Source organism: Herpailurus yagouaroundi, unplaced genomic scaffold (genome assembly GCF_014898765.1).
Source record: "Herpailurus yagouaroundi ecotype Mexico unplaced genomic scaffold, PumYag 181, whole genome shotgun sequence".
Classification (NCBI taxonomy): Eukaryota; Metazoa; Chordata; class Mammalia; order Carnivora; family Felidae; genus Herpailurus; species Herpailurus yagouaroundi.
In genome coordinates this window covers 15,992,542-16,010,069 of record NW_024412412.1, presented here as the reverse complement: position 1 = coordinate 16,010,069, position 17,528 = coordinate 15,992,542, and the positions used below count along the sequence as shown (strand labels likewise).

The 17,528-nt window shown below is 35.7% G+C and overlaps 1 protein-coding gene across 1 annotated transcript in view; it reads left to right on the top strand.

The window, feature by feature from the left end:
- The window catches only part of CCDC110 (coiled-coil domain containing 110), a 24,517-nt gene extending 7,477 nt beyond the window's left edge, over window positions 1-17,040 (top strand). Inside the window, exons 3-7 of the mRNA XM_040489926.1 lie at window positions 11,843-11,898; window positions 12,165-12,230; window positions 13,718-13,828; window positions 14,571-16,686; window positions 16,967-17,040. Of these exons, the coding sequence (XP_040345860.1) occupies window positions 11,843-11,898; window positions 12,165-12,230; window positions 13,718-13,828; window positions 14,571-16,686; window positions 16,967-17,016 (2,399 nt within the window). The 3' untranslated portion in view covers window positions 17,017-17,040. The remainder of the gene's footprint in view (window positions 1-11,842; window positions 11,899-12,164; window positions 12,231-13,717; window positions 13,829-14,570; window positions 16,687-16,966) is intronic.
- Window positions 17,041-17,528: the final 488 nt, after the last annotated feature.

The window sequence follows — 17,528 nt, the reverse complement described above, 5'->3', positions numbered from 1 at the left end:
CTGGGTGTTGTATGGAAACCAATTTGACAATAAATTTCATATATTAATAAATAAATAAATAAATAAATAAATGTGAACAAAGAGGGGAAAAAAAAAGAAAACTACTTCCCCAGAAAATGCTTTTTCAAACCTTCTCCAAGATAACTATTTCACTCTTGTTTCCTTAATCTCCAAAACCTCTCACCACTAGCTCTCAACTCATTAACATAATCTCACACTACATGAAAATGGAAGCAATCAGACCCAAACTCCCTTCTTTCCTGCTCAAACTTAAATTTTGCTAACCTACCTGCTTCTCTGTACCCATATTATCTGCTGTCCCTCATTTCTTTTTCTTTTCAAGTTTTTATTTAAACTCATTTAACATACAGTGTAGTATTAGTTTCAGCTGTACAATATAATTATTCAACACTTCCATACATCACCCAGTGCTCATCACACAGAGTTGCCACAAACGTAATCTCTATCACCTATTTAACCCATCCTCCTCCCCTCTCCCTTTTGGTAACCATCAGTTTGTTCTCTATAGTTAAGAGTCTCTTTCTGGATTTGCCTCTCTTTGTTTTTTCCTCTTTGCTCCTTTGTTTTGTTTCGTAAATTCCACATATGAGTGACATCATATGGTATTGGTCTTTCTTGGACTTATTTCACTTAGCATAGTTTCTAGCTCCATCCATGTCCTTGCAAATGGTAATATTTCATTCTTTTTTATGGCTAATATTCTATTGTATATGTATACACCACTTTTCTTTATCCATTCATCAATCAACGGACACCTGGGCTGTTTCCATAATTTGGCTATCGTAGATAATACTGCTATAAACATCAGGGTGTATGTACCCCTTAGAATTAGTATTTCTGTATTCTAGGTAAATACCTAGTAGTGCGATTGCTGGATCTTGGGTAGATCCTAACCTTTTGAGGAAACTCCATACTGTTTTCCAGAGTGGCTGCAACAGTTTGCATTCCCACCAACAGTGCAAGATTGTTTCCTTTTCTCCACATCCTCACCAACACGTGTTGTTTCTTGTGTTGTTGATTTTAGCCTGACAGCTGTGAGGTGATATCTCACTGTAGCTTTGATTTGCATTTCCCTGATGAAAAGTGATGTTGAGCATCTTTTCATGTTTTTATTGGCCACCTGGATGTCTTTGAGAAAATGTCTATTCGTGTTAATTGACCATTTTTAATTGGATTACTTAATTTCTGGGTGTTGAATTTTATAAGTTCTTTATATATTTTGGATACTAACTCTTTATCAAATATATAAATATCTGAGATTTGTAAATACCTTCTCCCATTCTGTAGGCTGCCTTTTAGTTTTGTTAATGGTTTCCTTTGTTGTGCAGAAGCTTTTAATTTTGATGTAGTCCAACAGCTTATTTTTTATTTTGTTTCTCTTGCCTCAGGAGACATATCTAGAAAGAAGTTGCCATGGCTGATGTCAAAGAAGTTATTACCTGTGTTCTCTTCTAGGATTTTTATGGTTTCAGGTCTCACATGTAGATCATTAATCCATTTTATTTTTGTGTATGGTCTAAGAAAGTGGTCCAGTTTCATTCTTTTGCATGTTGCTGTCCACTTTTCCCAACACCATTTGTTGAAGAGACTATCTTTTTCCCATTGGCTATTCTTTCCTGCTCTGTTGAATGTTAATTGACCATATAATTGTGGGTTTGTTTCTGGATTTGCTATTCTGTTCTATTGATATATGTGTCTATTTTTGTGTCAGTACCATACTGTTTTCATTACTACAGTTTTGTAATATGGCTTAAAGTCAGGAATTGTGATGCCTCCAGCTTTGCTTTTCTCTAACAAGGTTGCTTTAGCTATTCAGGGTCCTTTGTGCTTCCACACAAATTTTAAGATTGTTTATTCTAGTTCTGTGAAAAACAATTTTGGTAGTTTAATAGGGATTGCAGTAACTGTGTAGATTGCTTTGGGTAATATGGACATTTTAACAATATTTGTTCTTCCAATCCATGAGCATGGATGTCTTTCCATTTCTTTGTGTCATCTATAATGTCTTTCATTAATGTTTTGTAGTTTTCAGAGTACAGGTCTCTCACTTCTTTAGTTAAGTTTATTCCTAGGTATCTTATTATTTTTGGTGCAATTGTAAATGAGATTAATTCCTTAATTTCTCTTTCTGCCGCTTCATTATTGCTGCATATAAATGCAACAGATTTCTGTGCATTGATTTTATATCCTACAACTTCACTGAATTCATTGATCAGTTCTAGCAGTTTTTTGGTGGATTCGTTCAGGTTTTCTACATATAGTATCATGTCATCTGCAAATACTGAAAGTTTCACTTCTTCCTTACCCATCTGGATGCATTTGTTTTCTGATTGCTGTAGCTGGATTTCCATTACTATATTGAATAAAAGTGGGGAGAGTGGACCTCCTTGTCTTGTTCCTGACCATAGAGGAAAGGCTTTCAGTTTTCCCCCATTTTGGATGATATTTGCTGTGGGTTTTCGTACATGGACTTTATTATGTTGAGGTGTGTTCCCTCTAAACCTACTTTGTTAAGAGTTTTTACCATGATTGGCTATTGTACTTTGTCTGCATCTATTGAAATAATCATATGGTTCTTATCCTTTTATTAATGTGATATTTCACATTGATTGTGAATAGTATACCACCCTTGCAACCCAGCAAGAAATTCCACATGATCGTGATGAATGACGTTTTTAATGTATTGTTGGATTTGGTTTGTGGAGAATTGTTGCATATATGTTCATCAGGGGTATTGGCCTGTAGTTCTCTTTTTCGTGTGGTCTTTATCTTGTTTTGCTATCGGATAATGCTGGCCTCATAGAATGAATTTGGAAGTTTTCCTTCCTTTTCTATTTTTTGGAATATTTGAGAATAGGTATTAACTCTTTTTTAAATGTTTGGCAGAATTCACCTGTGAAGCCATCTGGTTCTGGAGTTTTGTCTGCTGAGAGTTTTTTGATTACTGATTCCATTTCTTTGCTGGTTATCAGTTCAAGTTTTCTATTTCTTCCTGTTTCAATTTTGGTACTTTATGTCTCTTAGGAATTTATCCATTTTTTTCTAGGTTGTCCAATTTATTGGCATATAGTTTTTCATAATATTCTCTTGTAATTGTTTGTATTTCTGTGGTGTTGGTTGTTATTTCCCCTCTTTTATTTGTGATGTTATTTATTTGGGTCCTTTCTCTTTTCTTTTTGATAAGTCTTGCTAGAGGTTTATCGATTCTATTGATTTTTTCAAAGAGCCATCTTCTGGTTTTATTGATTTTTTTTTCTTTTTAGTTTCTATATCATTTATTTCTGCTCTAATCTTTATTATTTCCTTCCTTTAGATGGCTTTAGGCTTTGTTTGTTATCCTTTTTAGGTTAGATTAGGTTATTTATTTGAGATTTTTCTTACTTCTTGAGGTAAGTCTGTATTGCTATAAACTTCCCACTTAGCACTGCTTTTGCTGCATCCCAAAGGTTTGGGGCCATTCTGTTTTCATTTTCATATGTTTCCATGTATTTTTTTTTAAATTTCTTCTTTGATTTCCTGGTTGACTCATTCATTGTTTAGTAGCATGTTGTTTAACCTCCACGTGTTTGTGGTCTCTTCACAAATTTTTTCTTGTGGTTGACTTCTAGTTTCATAGTGTTGTGGTCAGAAAAGGTGCATGGTATCATTTCAATCTTTTTGTATTTGTTAAGACTTGTTTGTGATCTATTCCAGAGAATGTTTCATGTGCACTTGAAAAAAATGTGTATTCTGCTGTTTTAGGATGGAATATTCTGAATATATCTGTTAAGGCCATCTGGTCAAGTGTTCCTTGTTGATTTTCTGTTTAGATAATCTGTCCATTGATATAAGGAGGATGTAAAGTACCCTACTATTATTATCAATTAGTTAATTAGTTCCTTTATATGCCTTATTGCTTTTGTTGTTGTTTTGTTGTTATTGTTTTATATATTTGGGTGCTTTCATATTGGGCGCATAAATATTTACAATGATTGTATCTTCCTGTTGGATTGTCCACTTCATTATTATATAATGCCCTTCTTTGTATCTTATTACAGTCTTTGTTTTAGAGTCTACTTTGTATAAAGTATCAGTATTGCTACTCCAGCTTTCTTTTGACGTCCATGATAATGATATGATAAACGTTTCTCCATCCCCTCACTTTCAATCTGCAGGTGTTTTTAGATCTAAAATGAGTCTCTTGCAGGCAGTATATAAGTAAGTCTTGTATTTGTATCCATTCTGACACCCTGCATCTTTTGACTAGAGCCTTTAGTCCATTTACAGTCCAAGTAATTATTGATAGATATGTTTATATTGCCATTTTACTTGTTTTGTGGTTGTTTCTGGAGATTTTCTTAATCATTTCTTGTCTTTTTTTCATGGCTTGTTGATTTTCTTTAGTGACATATTTACATTTCTTTCTCTTTATTCTTTGCATGTTTATTAGTGCTTGTTGATATATACTTACCATTAGGCTTGTATATAACCTTTTCTGTAAATAGCAGTCTAAATTAAGTTGATGGTCATTCAAGTTAGAACCCATTCTTTTTCCCTCTCCTCCCCACATTTTACTGATACATTATTATATTTTATATCCTTTGGTGTGAGTTCCTTGACTGATTTTTACAGAAATATTCATTTTTACCACTTTTGTGTTTTCTACCTTTATACTGTCACTTTTGGTCTCTCCTTTCCACTGTAAGAGTCCCCTTTAATATTTCTTGCAGGGCTGATTTAGGGGTCATGAATTCCTTTGGTTTTTGTTTGTCTGGGGAACTCTTTATCTCTCCTTCTATTCTGGATGATAGCTTTGCTGGATAGAGTATTCTTGGCTGCAGATTTTTCCCATTTATCTCTTTGAATATATCACGCCACTCCTTTCTCATTTGCAAAGTTTCTGTTGAAAAATCTCCCTCTAGCCTTTGGATTTTACCTTGTAAGTTAAGGACTTCTTTGTCTTGCTGCTTTTAAGATTTTTTTATCACTGTATTTTGCAAATTTAATTACAGTATGTCTTGGCCTGCTTTCTGTTGATTTTGATGGGAGTTCTCTGTGCCTCCTGGATCTGGATATCATTTCCTTCCCCAAATTAGGGAAGTTTTTAGCTATTATTTCTTCAAATAAATGTTCTGCCCCCTTTGCTTGCTCTTCTTCTGGGACTCCTATAACATGAATGTTATTACATTTGATGGAGTCACTGCGTTCCCTAAGTCTATTCTCATTTTGCACAATTCTTTTTTCTCCCTTTTGTTCAGCTTACTTTCCATTACTCTAAGTCATTAATTCATTTCTCTACTTCTTCCAGCCTACTGTTCATTGCATCAAAGGTGTTTCTAATCTTGTTTATTGGACTCTTCATTTGATTATTTTTTAACTCTTTTGTCTCTGTGGTAAGGATCTCGCTGACGTCTTCTATTCTTCTCTCAAGCCCAGAGAGTATCCTTATGATCATTGCTTTAAATTCTCAATCAGGCATGTTACTTACATCTGTTTCACTTAGATCTCTGGCCTTGGCCTTATCTTGTTCTTTCGTTTGGGACAAATCCTCCATCTTTGCATTTTATCTAAGGCTCTTGACTTCTCTCTGTTAGAAAAACCAGTTATGTCTCCTGCTTCTGAAAGTAATGGCCTTAAGAGGTCATGTAGTGCCCAAGGCCTGGCACTTCAGGGAATGTCTCTGGTGTGATGCATACACTCTGTTTTTGCATTCTGGCTTCTCTGTCCTTCAGGCCAGTCATCTGCAGAGGCTCTCCTTGCATGCTGTGGGCAGTGTTTGGTCCCTGGCCTGAATGTGGTGAGTTTTAGCTCACAGATGTGCTCTGGTCTGCTTGTGAAATGAGACCTGTCACCACCTCCACCAGAACTGAGACCCTGCAAAACTCTCTGTATTGAGACATGGTGTGGACAGGGTTTTGCACTAATCTTCTGGGGGAGGGACCTGCCGCACTGGAACTGAGGCAAGCATGTTTGAGAATGGAAGTTCCACTGAAGTGCAGAGGGGGTGGTACTTGGTGTAAGCAAGTTAGGCAGCTAGTGTCTGCACTGCACTGCTTCTTGCAGGTTATTCTGTGTTTATGCTGAAGGGTAGGAGGGGATGGAAATGGCACCGGCCAGCTACTTTGTTCCTGGAGAGGTGTCTGTGAATGATGCCCCTCAGGGATGTGCTCTGAGAAGAGCAAATAACCCCACTGTGTGCCCCACACGCTCTTCAGATTGCTATTTCCACATTGTCCCCTGGTTGTTTGTCTGCCTGTTCTCTAATGCAGCACAGTGCTCTCTGGGCTCTATCCCAACCAAGCCTACTGATCTTTAAAACACCAGGCTTTAAACCCCACGGGTTGCAAGAACTCATGGAATTCAACCCCTCTCACTTTCTAAGCCATTGGCTTTGAGGAAACATTCTCCTTATGAATTCCCCTGTGTGTTCCTCTCCCTTCTTTTTTAGCAACCATGTCTCCTTCCCTTGTAGAGCAGCCATGATCTGTTTCTCCCCTAAACCACATTTCCACACTTCCTGTCATCTTCAATGTGGCCTCTTCTCTCCCTTTAGTTAAGGAGATTTTTCTGTCAGTCTTTAAGTTGATTTTTGGGGTAGTTAGGATGATATGATAATTATCTAGTTGTGTTTGTGGGACAAGGTGAGCCTAGGGTCCTCCTACTCTTCCATCTTCCTGCTCCTGTTCTTGCTGTCCCCAGTTTCGATGGAAGAATTACCCCTGCTCAAAGCTCATTTCCTCTTTATCAAAGCTCTCCTGGAATTCTCAAGTACTCAGATTCTGCAATTAGCCTCCCTCATCCTTCAGAATTACTCTTCTCCCTTTCTACTACATGATTCCAGCAGCAAGCAGGCATGTTAAAATCTCCCATGGATAAAAAATTCTTCTTGACCTTCACATCACTTCTAACATGCATACACCCTATTCCACTAGGCACTCTATTTCTTTCCACAGTAAAATTCAAAAACAGCTGCCTATATTCAGTGCCCACAAACCTTTACATTCCATTCTCTCTAGCCACTTCATTTGGGCATTTGTGCCTGTCACTGCACAGAAACTTCCCTTGTCTAGGCCAGTAGTGACACCTGTATTTTCCAATAGTGTTCATAACAATTCCCCTGAATCAGAGACAGGAATATCCCACTGCCTGTGGATGTCCATTTTGATGTCTAATAGAAAACTTAATTTTAACATGTATAAAAATTTTCCCTAAAAAATCTTTCTACTCTATTCTTTTCCATTTTAGTAAATAATACCATCATTCATCATCCATCTGTTCTCACCAAAAACCCAGGAGTCATCCTTTCTTCCTGTCTTCTGGCTACATTTAATACCCCAGCAATGCTGCTGGTTTTACACCCAGAATCTATTCTAAATCAACCTATTTTTCTCCATCTTCCCCTCTGCCATTCTAGTCTAAGATACCTTTGTCTCTCACTTGGATTACTGCAGTAGCCCTGCAATTGCCACCTTATAACCCATTATCATGTGGCAGAGTGACCTATAAATGTTTCTTTTCAGATCAAATCATTCTTCTGATTGAAACCTTTCAAAGTTTCCCATTTCACTTAAAATAAAAGCAAAACCACTCGGGTTGGCCCACAAGTTCCTACATAATCTATTCCTGTCTCCCCCTCTCACCTCTAACCATACTGGGCTTCTATCTGCTCATTAAGCTGAGGCCATATTGACTTTATTTCTGTTCTGTAAACACAGATAAACATATTCTGCTTCAGGATCTTGCCATGTCCTCTGTTCTGAATCTCTTCCTATAGATATTCATATGGATGGCCTTTTCTTATCATATGGGAATCCCAGCTGAAAACTCATGTGACGAGATAGGTCTCTGCTAAGCACTCTCTCCACTGCTGTCCCCATCCTCCCTGTCACATTAGCCTATCCTCTTTGTGTTATTTATCCCTCTTTGTAAGTATCTTGTTTCTTTTTTTCTTTCTTTTTTCTTTTTCCTGTTCATTCTCCAGAATGGAAGCACCATGACCACAGGAGCCTTGGTTGTCTTATTCACTGCTGTGTCCTTAGTATTTACCTACAACAGAATACCACACATTGGACACTCAATACTTGAATGAGTGATGTTGAAGGAATGAATCACTAAATGTGAAACAAAAAAGCTAAATCACTAACTTATAAAAATTATTCTAGACTTTCACATAGAGATTTTAGAGCCAAGGAAGATCCCAGACTTCCTTGCCCCAGCACCAAATGAAAAGATCAGTAACAACAACAAAATAGAAAACCAGCAAAAACTTCACCAGCAGCACCCGAAGAAGGAAATTGGAAAATAGAGGCCAAAGATAAAAACAGAAGATTCTGGCAAGGCAAAGTACAGACTACCTTCTAACACTGCTTCTGACTTTTAGAATAAAACAAGTCAAATCCTGAAAATATTCATTAATGCCTCTCCCACTCCAAATGTGGATACAAAAAGAGGAAATACCTGTGTCTTCCTTTCTGCTGATTGCGGTTTGGGTGGGTACAGAGGAGCAGCGGGGAAGATAGATGAGTAAACCTGGACACTGATCAACAGGGGCTTACTTTGCTCTAATGAAAGAAGTTAGGAGTAGGGCTGCCACTAGCTCATGGGGTGCCTCTGTGTGGATTAGAGAAAGGTATAACCAAACTCTAGGTATATGCAAACCCAAATAGGGTACTGGTTAGCTGACTGTAGTGGAACATGGGACACATTTCAGCCCACATATATCTTCTGGCCAGGAGCTCTTGTGTAGTGAACAACCTGTACGGTCTTATGTGGCAGTCCTAGTTCCAGGACTCTGTACTGAATTAAGGAAATAATCCCAATCAAGAGAATATCTCCTTAGGGTAACAGGATATATCTCCTATAGATTTCTAAGTAGTCTCAGAGAATAATAACAACAAAACAGCAGAGATCACATCCTCCAGCAAAGGCTTCACCCAGCTCCAAATGATCTCTCTTACCCCAGACCTCAACACCTAATTTTTAGGCTACAGAAAATGGGTAGGAAAACACACTGGCCCTAAAACTGTATCTCAGAGGAATAGACCATTGGACTCTGGGAAGGATGTCAAGAGAAAACATCTACATTATGTCAAAGAAAACAAATTCTGAGCAGAGCTGCTCAGGTTACACTGACCTACATGAAAAGAAGCAACCTGGTAACTGCAATCATACTGTGGTCAAAAAAGAAGGAAGAGATGGAGGGAAGCAAATATATGTAGAACCACTAAATGAATCCCACATTCTTTCTTTAAAAACTTACATTTGTTATATCCCTTCAGTAAGTCTCTAAATTTATTTTGACCCAGTATTTCTTACTTGGTTTTAGCAAAAGAAATCCTGTACTTTGCCTTGAATTTGCAAGTCCTCCTAACTGAAACAAAGGAAATCCATGCGGAAAAGGGAGGCTGGCCCTACTGATGCAGAAAGGAGATGGAATTTTGGACAGTAAATCCATCAAGAATAAAGTTGAAGGCTGAAAATATTTACAATAATAATGTCCTATCTTTGTGTTTAGCTCTGTGGAAATCATAGTCACATAGCAAAATGTAAAACATCATAAAACATCACAGTGTGAAAATAATATAATGAGCAAATATCATGAAAAGTAGGGAGTAAATGTGAGAGCAAGTATAATGCTAATTTTCTCATCATTTACTTCCTTTCTTGGCAGGGAGTAACTCAATACTGAATACAATGGAAATGAATGTTATTTAAAAAATAAAAATTCCAATCTCTTAGTCCTTCTTGTGATATATTTCCATTAGCTCAGAGGGATCTCATAGGAAATAATCTTTCATGTAGTGAAAAAAATTTGAATACTAGTGATAACTTCAACTATTTGCAGTTTTCTTTATTCTCTTAAACATAAATGTAATACCATTTATCAAAGTAAAATGTATAATATCCCACTGTTCTAAAATCATTTCTTTTTTCCTGCATATATGCATAGACAGCTGACTGAAGGGAGGGTACCTAAAATTCATAACGGTTAATTCTGGGCAATGGGATTCTAGGTAATATATGCTTTTTGATTTGAATTTTTATCTATTTGAGTCCTTGAGTCTGAAAAAATTGGGGGTGCCTTGCTGCATTAGTCTGACCTCATCTGAGTTTGTTTGTTTTTTTTAATGTCTCTGAGATAAACATTTCAGACTACCATTTTATTCCTAGTAAGATGCAAAGCAGCAATATCTAGAGGACTCGCTGTCCTCCTCTGCCTTCTGATGAAGGTGGGAGTCTTTAATTGGCGAAATGGCTCCAGGCTCTGAACCAGAGTTGCTCTCTCAGTGATGAGGGCCAGATGGCAGATAAGAGGGGTGCCTATACTTTGCAACCAGCTCCTATGACATCTGGTAGACTGTCATTTGAAGGAGAGATGTGCTGACCTCTTTTAAAACCTTCTCTTAGGGCAGAAATTGTCATCCTAGAGGAGCATTCTATCATAACTCTCACTTCATTTGGGACACTGAATATTTTTAAAAGTCTTTAATAAAAATTTACAAAGCAAGCTAAAAGCCTATTTGGATAAAGAAGGATGCATGTCAGGAAATCTGCAGTTTATAGTCTCTCCTGTTACAGATCTATAATCTATTTCCTAGGAAGGTATACATAGATCTTTATAGTACCTTGCTTAAAGGCATGACAAAAATTATGCTTTGTTAATCCATTTTGTTTTCCATGGTAAGGAGGAAAAACATCACATGGCCATTTCACAGACAGAGACCTATACAGTACTTTGTGAAAGGTCTCCCATAACAGGATCATTAGTTGTTTTTGTTTTTTTTTTTTTAATGCAGTTTACATTGCAGAAACAAAAATATTTGTTTTTGAGAGTTCCAAGTTTGGCATTACACGTTAATGGCCTATTATAAAAGTAAAACCATGGAAATGCAAGCTGGTGCAGCCACTCTGGAAAACAGTATGGAGGTTCCTCAAAAAATTAAAAATAGAACTACCCTACAACCCAGCAACTGCACTACTAGGCATTTATCCACGGGATATAGGTCTGCTGTTTCGAAGGGACACATGCACCCCCATGTTTATAGCAGCACTATCAACAATAGCCAAAGTATGGAAAGAGCCCAAATGTCCATTGATGGATGAATGGATAAAGAAGATGTGGTGTGTGTATGTATATGTGTGTGTATATATATATATATATATATATATACACACACACATACATACATATACACATACATACATACACAATGGACTATTACTTGGCAATCAAAAAGAATGAAATCTTGCCATTTACAACTACATGGATGGAACTGGAGGGTATTATGCTAAGTGAAATTAGTCAGAGAAAGACAAAAATCATATGACTTCACCCATATGAAGACTTTAAGAGACAAAACAGATGAACATAAGGGAAGGGAAACAAAAATAATATAAAAACAGGAAGGGGACAAACATAAGAGACTCATAAATATGGAGAACAAACAGAGGGTTACTGGAGGGGTTGTGGGAGGGCGGATGGGCTAAATGGGTAAGGGAAATTAAGGAATCTACTCCTGAAATCACTGTTTCACTATATGCTAACTAATTTGGATGTAAATTTTTAAAAATTAAATAAATAAATAAATAAATAAATAAATAAATAAATAAATACAGAAAGAAAATAAAACCACTATTTATAACCTCCAGAAGGCATTTTAAGTCAAGCAAAAATTATTTGACTTTATTAAGTGACTAACATTGGGTTCTTCTTAAGGTGAACATCAAACTTCTCATTATCTCTGTCTCACTATCCAAGAAAGTTAGGAGGCTATTTTGCATCACAATTGTTTTAAAAAAACTTAAGAATTAGATCACATGGTTTTTCAATTTTGCTTTTTAGAATATGGCTGCATATCGGAATCAGAAAATCAAATCCAACCACAATCAGCATTGAAAGTAAGTTCATTTTCATTTCATCTTATTTTCTCCAAATACCTATGTAAAGGCTGATCTTTTTCAGAATAAATATTTCCTAAATGCACATGGGTCTTCCACAAAAATCTCCATGAAAATGGATTGGAGAATTGGCAAGAATGACTAAGAATGTGAGTCCTCTGACCCTCATGTGATCCTTTCTGGAAATAGGCAACTTTGGGGGATATATATAAAAAGAAGTAATAACAGTTTCAAAACTGATCAATTTCATACCATGTTTGTTATAGGCCCTTCAGCATCAACTGGAATCATTTCAGGCTCTCCGAATACAGACTTTGCAGAATGTTAGCATGGTATGTTTCTTTTAATCTCTATATGGGAAATAGCCAAACTTAAGATACCACTCCACATTTGTAAGCTAATGATCATTATCCAACTGGTTAGTTTATGTTAGAATATAATAAAAGGTGGGGCGCCTGGGTGGCTCAGTCAGTTAAGCGTCCGACTTCAGCTCAGGTCACGATCTCACGGTCCGTGAGTTCAAGCCCCACGTCGGGCTCTGGGCTGATGGCTCAGAGCCTGGAGCCTGTTTCCGATTCTGTGTCTCCCTCTCTCTCTGCCCCTCCCCCATTTGTGCTCTGTCTCTCTCTGTCTCAAAAATAAACGTTAAAAAAAAATTAAAAAATAAATAAAAAATTTAAAAATTTAAAAATTTAAAAAAATAAATAAATTTAAAAAAAGAATATAATAAAAGGTTACAAATATTGCAGGCTCAAAATTTGTTTGAGGGGAACTATTTCTGTTACAGTTGAATTTGGGTCAACTATAGTCAAAAAGAAATAGTACTTGCCGATTTTTTAAAAACATGTATGTTTAAAGTGCTACCTATATACAGTCTACAAATAGGAACTCTCATTATAAGTGATGTGAAATCTAACTCAAACTGACTTAGGGAAAAAGTGTACTTGATGAGCACACATAACTGAAGAACCTGGGAACGGTTCACCTGAGGATGGCTTAATCCATATGATAAGGACTTATGTCATAAGGAACAACTCTCCTTATTATGGTTCTGCTTTCCACTGTAATGGATTTTCAGACTTCATGTCTGAAGCAAAAGAGCTGCTAGAAGTTCCAGGCTTTTATCCTCCCAGATTCCAGTTGGAGAAGAGATGATGCTTTTCTCTCTTAACAGTTTTTCCTAAGGTTCTTGGCCTGACTTGGCTGCCCCAGATTGGGTCATATGCAATGCCTGAGCCAATCCCTGTTCAAAGGGAGGCAGTGTTCAGACTGGTTAGCTCTCGGTCACATGCAGCTGGAAGTGGGATCACCAAAGGCTCGTGGGACTTTATCCAGAACAAATAAGGGACAGTATTTACAGAGGATAGGGTATGGATACTGGTGGTGCTTAACACAACACATATTCACTAAAGACCTAATATAAACTTCATCCTAATATTCTTGTACTAAAAGCAACTGCAAGGAAATGGAAAGAGAAGATAAACTCCTCCTGAGTGACAGAATGGATTCTATTCTGAGGACAGAGATCAAAAGTCTCTGCTTTATTCAACAATGTAAAACTCAAGCATCCAAAATTACTTGAATATTGTTCATAAAATTTTATTGCTTTACTAAATTTTTTCTGTTTATCATATAATAAAGGTATAATTTTCTTAAAAATTCCTTTAATAACAGAGATTATAATAAATTACATTATATGAATGAAAAGAATTTTTATGTGCAGGAAACTTAAAGGTATCATAGTATCTGTTATTGCTATACATTCATAAGTTTCTAAATCTGAAATCAAATTCTAACATGATCAATTTATCTTTTAAAGGTACAGTCCGAAATCAGTGAAATCTTGAACAAAAGTATTATTGAAGTAGAAAACCCACAATTTAACTCAGAAAAAAATCTAGTATTCGGAACACGCCTTGAAAAAGCTTTGGTATGTTATTCTGTTCAAAACTACTTCTCTATTTAGGTACTTCAAAAATGTTACTACAACCAGTTTATCTTCCCCTTTACATTCTTACCTTCTTCGTGGGGCAAATGGACTTTGTGGGGCCGAGGAATACCTAAAAGATTCCCAAGTAAACTGAAATACAAGGCAGGTTTTTTTAGCGTTTCTATCCACTTAGGAATTGTTCTACTTTTAGTAGGATTGACCTAGACCTGAGGTGAATTCCCTAGAAACAAGCTGGAACGAGAGTCACTCTGTCTACGCTGATTAGAACTCGCACTTCTAGAATAGTCACAGCCCTAGAATCATCCAAAATAGGAAATGCAAAGGTTGACCAACAGCCCAGAAGTGGAAATATTCATTTCCCTTAAACTACCTACTGCATTTGACCTATTGCTTCTATCTTCCCCATCGATCTATGATGGCCTCTTGAAGGATTCGAAATTTCTATTTCTGAAATTGAGGGGTTGGCCCATGTATGTCACCCTCTGAGGAAATAAGCGCAATTTCTAAGCAAATTGTGAAGACCAGAGTTACAGATCTCAAAATAACTGTTGTTAGATTTTTCTAGAGAAAATTAATCATATTTGTTAGGTTTCTTTGCTGTAGAAATGGATAAAATGTTCATTTTGGTTATAAAAGCAAATCCTCCACAAAATATTTTCTTGATTTGCTGGTAATGTGGTAAATAATAATACATTTACAGTGTGCTTTTTATTGTCACTAGCCTATAGAGAATCAAGAAGAAATCCTTTCTATGGAGAAAATTCATCCTTTTGAGGAGTCTAACGCTATTCATTCAATGGAAGAAAAATTCAGCAGTGATAGTGTTAACAGTCTCTCTCAAGGTATAGATATGACATCCCAGATAAATTTCAAGGACGTATTAACTCTGAGAACTTCAACAGACAATTCACCTTCAAACATAATTATGAATCCTTCAGAAAATTCTGACATGTTGAAAAATTATAGTAATCTTTATAATTTTCTACCTAATGTACCTCAAAATGTGATGTCTCAAGCTGATACAGTAATTCTGGATAAATCCAAAATTACCGAGCCTTTTCTCAAGCACAGATTTTGTGAAAACTTAGATGATATCTGCCATTCTATCAAACAAATGAAGGAAGAGCTACAAAAGTCACATGATAGAGAACTGGCACTTACAAATGAACTTCAAACTTTAAAAACTGAAAGAAATGTTCCAAGCAATGGTAAATATGAACTGTCTTCAATTCACAAAGAAAAAAATAATTTTATTAAGGAAGAAAATATAGAAAGTAACTTAAATGAAGATATGAAATCAAAGAGAATTTCTGAATTAGAGGCATTAGTAAACAAATTACTCCCACTCAGGGAAACAGTGTCAAAATTCCATGTGAATTTTTGCAGGAAATGTAAAAAATTATCTAAGAGTGAAATACACAGGGGAAAGAGAAATGAGAAAAACAGTAAAGAAATTCCTATCACTGGCAAGAATATTACAGATTTAAAATTCCATTCCAGAGCTCTAAGACATACACTGCCATTCTCTGACTCAACAAAATATGAAATAAAAGACAAAGAAATGCAACCGTTAGTAATAAAACAAGGGCCAATAATATTTGAAAATGAGAAAACATCCAAAGTCAATTCTGTTACTGAGCAGTGTGTTGCAAAAATTCAGTACTTACAGAATTACCTAAAAGAGTCTGTGCAGATACAAAAAAAGGTAACAGAACTGGAGAATAAAAATCTAACCCTTAAGACCAAAATAAAACCTCTTGTCTTTACCACACAATCTCTAATACAGAAAATCGAAATATATGAAAAGCAACTTAAGACTTTGGTTGAAGAAAAGAACACTATTCAGTCCAAGTTAATTAAAAAAGAAGAAGATGGTAAAGAATGTCTTAAAGAATTGAAAAAAATAATTGGTAAATATAATGTTCTCATAGGACAAAATAAAACTCTAGAGGAAAACAACAATCAACTTTCTTTGGAGAAGCAACAAATGATAGAAACATTAGATCAACTAAAAAGCAAAGAACACAAAACTCAAAATGATATGGCCATGGTCAATAATGAAAATAATCGTATGAGTATAGAAATGGAATCAATGAAAACAAATATTCTATTGATACAAGAAGAAAAGGAAATGCTAGAGAAAAAGACATACCAGCTTTTAAAGGAAAGAAGCTCGCTTGAAAATGAACTGAAGGAAAACCAACTAGAGATAATGCAGCTAAAAGAGAAGGAAATATTGGCAAAAACTGAACAAGAGACACTTTTTCAAATAATAGAAACAGTTAAAAATGAAAAACTTAATCTCGAAAAAACATTACAAGAATCTATTGCTGCTAGACAAATGATGGAAAGAGAAATTGAGAATATTCAAAAATACCAATCTACTGCAGAAGAGAATTTTCTGATAGAAATTAAAAATGCAAAATCAGAAGCAAGTATTTATAAGAATAGTTTGTCAGAAATGGGCAATGAATGTGAAATGTTATCAAAAATGGTAATGGAAATTAAAACAGATAATCAGATTCTAAAAGAAGAACTAAAAAAACATAGTCAAGAAAATATAAAATTTGAGAATAGCATCAGTAGACTTGCAGAAGACAAAATACTTTTAGAAAACTATGTAAGAAGTATAGAAAATGAAAGGGATACCTTGGAATTTGAGATGCGGAATCTTCAAAGAGAATATTTAAATCTAAGTGAAAAAATCTGTAGTCAACAGAGTGACCTATCAAAAATGGGTTATATTTCAAGAAGAGAGAAATTCCATTTTGAAAAGTATGATATTTATGAAGACATTTCTGGCTCTAGGAGTAGGCCTTTGGCTCCTGATTTGAAAGGTATGTAATATTGTAGAGATTACAATCTCTGGGCACTAGCCAAAGTTCAGTAATAAGAAGGAAACTTTTAAGATAAATACAATTTAGTCTTATAAGATCTGTATCCAATATTATACAGTTGAATTTAGGAATTTTGCTCTTTTGATAAAAGTCATGTTGTTATTTTACTTATATTATTTCTATACATTGTATATGCACAAAGCAGGGAGCAAGATTTTTTATTTTGTTTTCTGAAGTATACTTGGCACTCCCACCTTAAAAAATTCTTTTTTTCCCCCAGGAAATCCAAGTCAAGTGTATCAATTGCTTCCATCCAAGATATGTAAATAAATTTCTAAAATGATTGTTTCAAAATCCTTTGTCCAGTCCTTTTTTCCACAAAATTGTTATAAATTCACTTTTATATAGGTTTATAATTACCTTGTAATTGATTAGGGTAATTTTTAATTAGAAACTGGAATTAGGTATATATTTTTATATTGTCAAGAACTGTGAACAGCCTTGAGATTTTACTGAACTTGTAAGCTATTGTTAGTCTGACACAGTTTTATGGGTTCCAGTGGAAGACATGAAAGTCCTGTGTCAGAGATAAAGGACAGTTTGTTACAGCAATAGCAGTAGCCAGAACACCAGCACTTTCGCGTTGATTCTCCAAGCCCCAATCCCTATAGGCAACATGAAAAGGGTCACACAGCAGTAGAGGAGAGAACTCTTGAGTTTCGGGAAACCAAATCTTTCATGAGTGCCGTAAGCATGGCTGCCCTTTGCTCTTGATGGAAACATTACCTTTATTATACAGGAAAATTAGCATACCTGCCCTTGCTTCAGAAGACACTATCTTT